At 46.6% G+C, this 7,767-nt stretch overlaps 1 protein-coding gene across 1 annotated transcript; it reads right to left on the reverse strand.

Moving 5' to 3' along the window:
* Positions 1-5,466: 5,466 nt before the first annotated feature.
* Positions 5,467-6,801, reverse strand: LDOC1 (LDOC1 regulator of NFKB signaling). Its single transcript, XM_045288369.1, has one exon. The coding sequence runs from the start codon at positions 6,677-6,679 to the stop codon at positions 6,239-6,241; it is 441 nt and encodes a 146-aa protein (XP_045144304.1). The 5' UTR covers positions 6,680-6,801; the 3' UTR covers positions 5,467-6,238.
* Positions 6,802-7,767: the final 966 nt, after the last annotated feature.

Here is a 7,767-nt window from a genome sequence, read left to right on the forward strand (position 1 = left end):
AGTGGGGAGGGAGGGGGAAAATCAGCAACTGATATTAGGGGCTAGAGTGGGAGGCAAATGTTTTGAGAATGATGAGAACAACAAATGTGCATATGTGCTTGACACAATGGATGTATGTATGGATTGTGATGAGAATTTTATGAGCCTCCAATAAAATAATTTTTTAAAAAAGAATTAAGATTGCATCTTGAAATTTTAATCTTCAATTTAGCTATTTCAGCTAAGATATACTAACATGTCCTTTCTGTTGATTTTCTAACTCCAGGTCTTCGCACATTCCATTACAATGTTTTGCTTTGTCTTTTTGAGATGCATTTTGGAATTTTCTATTCAGCTCTTTGATTTCATCATTTCACCATTTGTTTTAGCTACTCTAAGTTCAATAACTAATTTCAGAGTCTCTTCTTGATGCTCACTTGTTTTTCCTTTCCTGTCCTTTGAATAACCTTTTTGTTTTTGTGCATGGTGTTCTTGATATCACCCCAAAATGCATCTCTTCTTTGGTCCGTATTGTTCAATGCAGCAAATATATTCTTGATATGTCCTCTAAATTCACATGGGAGATATTCCAGGTCATGTTTTGTCTCTCGTGGACTTGTTTAAATTTTCGTCATCTTCAACCTGAATTTGCATAGTAGTAGCTGATTTCCAGAGTCTGCCCTGGGTCTTGATATGATTGATGATATTGAGTCTCTCCATTATCTCTTCCCAAAAATATAATTTGATTTCTTGTTTATTCTATCTGTTGAGGTCCACAAATATAGTTAACATATATATCATCAAAAAAGAGTATTCACACTGAAGAATTTTTGGTCTTGCAAAATTCTATCATTCAATCTCTACCTGTGTTTCTATCAATCTATATGTGTTACAATTCATTTTTGATGTCTTCCAATTTTCCAATTTTGTGCATTCCATGTTAGGATTATTAATGTATTTTCTCAGCTGTTTCTTCTCATTTGACACACATATATATATATATATATATATATATATATATATATATATATATAATTTCAGAATATTATTACAAAAAAAAACCCCAAAAGGGACCTTCACAAATGGAAAAATATCCCATGCTCATGGATTGGAATGCCCCTTTTCAGCACTTTCCTGCCTTCCTCCCAAATCTTCCAGGGTAGGACTTCCTTGCATCAACACATCCTGCTGAGGTGTTCATAACTGCCTAGTGCAAAGATATCTCAAGGTAAGCACAGTGTTATTGTTTTTAAGTCTTTGGACAATAGAACATTTGAGGACAAAGGAATGAATCCAAAAAGGCATTTCAGGTAAGAAAGGAAAAAAAGGGGGGGCGGATCATGGGATTTTTTCTTAAAGATGTTACAGCAATGGTCGCGACCCCTTTGGAGATCGAACGGCCCTTTCACAGGGGTCACTGGATTCATAACAGTAGCAAAATGGCAGTTATGAAGTAGCAACGAAAATTTTTTATATGGTTGATGGGTCACAAGGAGGAACTATATTAAAGGGTCGCGGCATTAGGAAGTTTGAGAAGCACTGTGTTAGTGCTACCAATAATTCAAGGGCACCAAACAGTTACTAGTCCAGATGATCTATACTTAGAACTAAGTAGACATATATCTCACTTGTAATAAAATTTTCTACCAGATACTTTGAACATCACTTAAGCCAAAACTCACATTCAAAAGCATATAACGAATATGCTTTATAAAATTATCTTACCCGAACTACCAAGGAAAACATTTTTAGGACATTAAGTTGACACCCCTTTAATAAGGACCCTAGAAAAGAGGGGGGTCATATTTTTTATTGCAAATGTTCCTCTCATTTGCACAAGTGTTCATTCTCTAGTCTGTCTATTTCCAAATCACTGGGGTAGCCCCTGTGTTTTAATACCAAGGAATACTCAGACACATGTGTAACATGGAATTCTAGCTTACATGTCATCCTGCGAAACCCAACCCCCCCGCAGAGAGGGGATGGCAGGACTCATCTATTCAAAGTCAAGGAAACAGCCAATAAGGCAGAGGGGAATGCTTCACTCCTTCTCCTCTGGTAGCTCGGTGATAGCAGAACTTTGCTGACCATTGCAAATATCTAGTAAGCCCAAAATGAGAGTCTAAAGTTCTTATTTATTATTTCAGCATTTCACCTCACTTAGTCGTCTTCATCCGAGTGACACTTTAATCTTCAGACATGCTTTGCTTCATCCATTAATTATTGCCTCTTCCTTCTCTTAGCTTTACCTTCAACTCTTTTCATAAATTCCTTCCTGTCTGCACAGCCTCTGCCAATATCTGTGCTTTTGTGGCAGAATGGACACCTGCATATAACCAGATTCCTTGATTTCTTTCTTTGCAGTTCATAGTGTAACCTGCTTTCTCTTGATACATAAAGAATACTTCTCTCTCTCACTCTCGCTCTGGCTCTCTCTCTCTCTCTCTCTCTCTCTCTCTCACACACACACACACACACACACACACACACACACACACCCCACATGGATGTACATTTCAGATCCCTGGGGCTCCTGCTTAAGCGCTGCCCTGTGGATGACTCTTCTGTTAGGCAGCTCTTACCTATTTCTTTGTCTTCCACTTATTCCCTTCCACCAGAGAAGAGTCACTTAGGGTTCTACTCACAGCTAGAATTACTTCCTGGGCCTTACCTGCAAACAGATAGGATTGAAGTTGTGAAAGCCTGTGGGGTAGAAAGGGGGAACCGATCACACGGATCTACAAATAACCTTCTCCCTGGGGGACGGACAACAGAAAAGTGGGTGAAGGGAGACGTCGGACAGTGTAAGACATGACAAAATAATAATTTATAAAGTATCAAGGGTTCATGAGGGGTGGCGGGGAGGGAGGGGGGAAATGAGCTCAAGTAGAAAGCAAATGTTTGAGAATGATGATGGCCACAAATGTACAAATGTGCTTGACACAAAGGATGGATATATGGATTGTGATAAGAGTTGTATGTGCCCCCGATAAAATGATTTTTAAAAAGGGAAAAAAAGGAGCAGAACGGCTCCTGTGGGTGAAGCAAGACTGTAAATCTTTAATGGAGTAGGAAGCCTTATCCTTCTCCCTCAGGGCAGTTGGTTGTTTCAACCTACTGATCTTGCTAGGCTAGCAGCCCAATGAATAACTCACTACACTACCAGGGCTCCAAAAGCAGCACACTGGCACTGTTTAGAAGACAGGGGCCATACCTGGGCTACTGGCCAATCTTGGGGGGGAAAACCCCGATTCTTGGTTTCTCTGAGCCCTTCACCTGTTTTTCAGCTTCCCTTCATCCCTGCTTTGTTCACCAAGCCCAGTTTACAGCTTTTGCAGTAAGAGAAGAAAATGCAATGGTTATTTGATATCCTACCTATCCCAGTATAATTTATCCCAATTTAATGCTATTCTTCCAAGGCTCTTTGTATGTTTCCAGAGGAGAGTGGAACTTGGTAGGAACGGTACCCTGAAAAGCCCTAGGTCTCCTCCCACTCCCTCAGTCTCCTTTCCTAAGTCTTGGTGACCTGAATTATGACGCAGAAACAACTCTCACCATCCCAGGAAATGACTGTTTTTCTTCCAGGCCTCACTTCAGACCCCACAGAGTAAGTGGCATCTTGCCATGTTCTCATGTCCTCTCTTTACACTGTTCCGTTCTGGTTCACACCTGATAGTCTCCTAGGAACGCCGTACTCATGGCCAGAGCCTAGCCTGGGTCCTGGTTCCCAGGTGGAGATTGGCAGCCCACTTTTACTGAGTGTTCCCACGCAGCAGAAAACCAAAAGAAAAAAGAAAATTACTCACTGACACTGAGTCGATGCCAACTCATAGTGAGTGCGTGACCAGACAGGTCAGGGTAGAACTGAACCCTGGGCATTTCCAAGACTATAATTCTTTATGGGAGCGGAAAGCCCTTTCTCCCACGGAGCCATTGGTGGTTTTGAACTATCGACCTTATGGATCGCAGCCAAAGACACAACCATCACAGCACCAGCCATATAGCAGAAGGCAGTAAATGCTTCCTCGGTGTGATCTTACTTAGGTCACACCTGGGAAGTGACCATAACATGCTTAGGCTACAAGTAAAAGAACTCCTTCCGCAAGAGGCCTTACTAAGGAAATGTGTTCACTAAACTAGACCTCCTAAAATAGGGCTGGTCACAGGTAGGGCGTACTAAAGGCACTTGGGTAAATTTAGATGATGGTTAAAATTAGAACTCCTCGAATCCCCCACAACCTTCCTGGCTGACAGAGGCATCCCCCAGAAGCCCCTCAGCAACCTTCTTCTGTGTTCAACATTTCAATGAAGGCACCTGGGATAACTGCTACGCAAAGGAGAGGAATCTTCTCGGGACCCATTCCCACTGTCTGATTACCCAATCAGCAAGGTATGCCTGGGCTTCCTTGTGATTACTTCCTAATCTTCAGGGGATAGTTTCACATGTTCCTATCAGAGAACCCATTTCTAGGTCTGGTTGGCATCTGCCTCTCTCCCCCTACCTCACAGCACCTTCCTGCCGACGCAACACCTCTTTCCAAATTTACACTCCCTGGCAAAGAGACCAGACAGAGTACTCAGCAAGGAAGGGTAGCACTGATTTCCTTGTGCTTCCTTACTAGTCTATAGTGACCAACTTCACATGGGTTCATGTTGTTCACAATACATTTAAAAGTACGCACAAGTCAGCCCATGCTGCCCTTACCAGCTCCTCCACCCCTACCCACCCCTCAGTGCCTTTAAACAGCCCTCCCCTGAGATCCCACTCAGACCAGCAAAAAGCCTGGTCAGAAGTCAGCCAAGTTGTTTGCCAATCTGTAGCAGAGGAATCCAGAGCACATTAATGAGATGCAAACTAAAGGGGGCTGATTCCCTTATGGGCAGGCTGTATTGATGATAGGTATGCTTACCCAGGATCCCAGAATGAACAGCTGGAGCACTTGAAAGTATGCTCTACAGGCTAACTGGTCTGAGCTTCCTCACAGCCCACAGGCAACAAGGGTTATGGGGCAGGATTCCCCTGGCAGTGTTGAGAAAGGAACTCAAAGGCGCAGAGGTGGAACATTGCGTATCCATATTTCTGCCTGTTGTCCCAGGGAAATGATCAAAAGTGCCCCCGGTCTTTGGATGATGTACCACCTGTTTAGCCACCCCTCACCCATACCACCACTAGGGCCCTGCCCCTGAGATTAGAGATGAGAGTGCTGAGTAATTATGATAGAGCTGGGTCCAAAGCTTTCAGTGGAGAAAGGAGAACTGGAGTGGAAATCTCACTCATTGCCTTAGAGTGGATGCCAACCTAAAAGCAACCCTACAGAGCAGGGTAGGACTGCCCCTGGGTGGGTTCCAAAACTGTAACTCTTTACAGTCTTTCTCCCTCAGAATGGCTGTGGTCTCAAACTGCTGAGCTTGCGGTTAGCAGCCCAAAGCTCGTAACCACTACACCACCGGGGCTGGCCCCTAACGATTAAAAACAGTAATCTGGTGTTTAGTAGTGCTTGATATTTATTAAAAAGAATGCAAATGCGTTTTCCAGGGAGAATCGGGTTGAGTGTCTGGTTTTGTTGGTTTCTGTTGGCTGTAAGTTTTTTGTCCAAATGCACATATCTATAGGACTGCTGCAATTTTCACAGAAAAAAAAACCAAACCCATGACAGCTGTGTATCACTGATGCAGAAGAGGTGTCCCAATTGGGATGGTAGGCAGGCCAGGCCCTGGCCCCCATCTGGCGGGGGCAGGGAAGGTCGCTGGCAATTGGTAGGGAACTAATCAGACTGAACGGTTGGCCCTTGCACGGGCCAGTGGGCTGTGCAAGTCTTATTGTCCAAGGAGATGAAGCTCCTCTGGCATCTTCTAGATTGGTCCTCAGTTCCAAAGACGGAGGGCTGTTGGTGGAAAGTGGTGGGTGGACGCAGCCTGGGTCTCTGGGGCAGATCAGGCCTCGCAGTTGGGTGGGTGGCGGCAGTAAAATTGTGCAGACTCTGTCCAATTTGTCACCTGGGCCTGGCCTACAGCTGGAGTACAGGGAAAACACCAAATGCGCAGGGAGCGGGGAGCGGCCCTGGGCTGGCCTCAGCAGCAGGTATCTTGAACAAAGACAAGCACTAAGGGTGTGGGTGTAGGGGAAACCGGAAGGGCCAGAGCACTGCAAGAGAGAGGAGGGGGCCAAGGAACACAGAGGAGATGGGGGAGGGTGGTAGCGCAGGGGAGGGGGTGCGAGGCTTGTGGGCCCCACCCCCAAGACAGAGAGTCACGAGGCCTAGTAATAGTCCTCTTCTTCATCATCTTCATCCTCTTCATCATCATCCCAGCCAAAATAATCCTTCATCTCATCAACAAAGGCCCGGTAGTTGACTAGGATGGGGCTATCCATCTCGATCAAAGGCACCACCCACTCTTCGGCTTCCCCGCTGAGGAGGCTGATGAGGAAGGCCACCTTCATGGCATCGTTGCAGAATCGGTTCTCGTTGACCAGCATGTAGGAGGTCGTCTGCACAATAAACTCCGGGAGTCGGCCACTCTCGCCGCTAAACGTCTGGGGGAAGGGCACCGGGCAGCTGGGCGGACGTACCTGGCGCAGCAGGGTGGCTCGCTCGCACACCAGCAGCCGCAGCTGATCCATCAGCCGGCTGTTCTCAATGCTCAGGGCCTGGTGCCGCACCAGGAGCGCGTGCAGCAGCAGCACCAGCTCGTCCACCATGGCGAACGCTTCAGAGGGGCTCAGCTCGCTCGGGTGGGCCAAGGGCTGCGCGGAGGCCTCGCAGGAAGTGCGTGTCCGCCGAGGCGCGCGCAGGGAGGGCAAGGGACTGCGCACAGAGGGCCGGGCTGCGGCTCAGGCTCCACCCACTGGCCTCTCCGGCGGCCTGCGCGCGCCGCGCAGCGTGGGGGTGGGGAGGGGGGTGGGGGCGGGGCCACGGGCGGGACGCACTCGGCCAAGGGAGGCAGGGTCAGAGGAGGGGCTTGCCCCGCCCGCGGGAGGAGCTGGGATTTTGCAGCCTGGCTGAAGGGGTCTGAAAGCCACAGGTACCGGGCCTGTGGGGCTGCGTTTGCAGAGGGCCCAGGAGGCAGGAGGCGCTGGGTCAGCCTCTCAGAAAGCACCACCTGCTAAGTTTAAAGGATAGCATCCAGCCCCTCTCCTTCCTCACACACACCTCAGTGGTTTCGTAGGTTCTGTAGCCCCCAGATTTCATCGTGCCACCCAAGAACTGGGCACAGAATTGAGTGTTTGGGGGAGGATTCAAATTTGGAGGCATACACACCCTTAAGAAACCCTGTCGCTCATGACTAAACAGCATGTCAAAGGAATCTGTTACTTGGTTAGTATTGAACTAGTCTTGTTTTTCTAGAGTGAGGTGTTAAAATCTCTGCCAAATCAGGAACTGCTAACCCTTTGCAGCCATCCTGTCTGTGCCTCTAGTTCAATTCCTAATGTTAGAGTCCCTGGGCTATTAAGTATTATTGTTCGTATACTACGCTTGACAACTAAGACATTTGTGTTTTTGAATGTGGTCGTTTTATTTTATTTTTCTACTTCACATATGATTATCCCAAGAGGTGTGGAACAATGCAGTGGGCTCTCCTTGAAAAATGTAGCCCCACCTCAAAGACTTCTTGCCACAACACAACTGATCTCTTAGACACAGGAATCCTTTAAAACAAAAGTTAAATCTCATTAAAAAGTCACTTGCTTACCAATCAGTCCTCATTCCCGGCAGCCCCACGCCTTGTTGGAATAGAACCATGCACTATAGGATTTACAAACACTGGTGTTTTGGAAGTAGGTTGTCA

This window comes from Echinops telfairi, unplaced genomic scaffold (assembly GCF_000313985.2).
Source record: "Echinops telfairi isolate 266 unplaced genomic scaffold, ASM31398v2 ScPeMD7_20;HRSCAF=75, whole genome shotgun sequence".
Classification (NCBI taxonomy): Eukaryota; Metazoa; Chordata; class Mammalia; order Afrosoricida; family Tenrecidae; genus Echinops; species Echinops telfairi.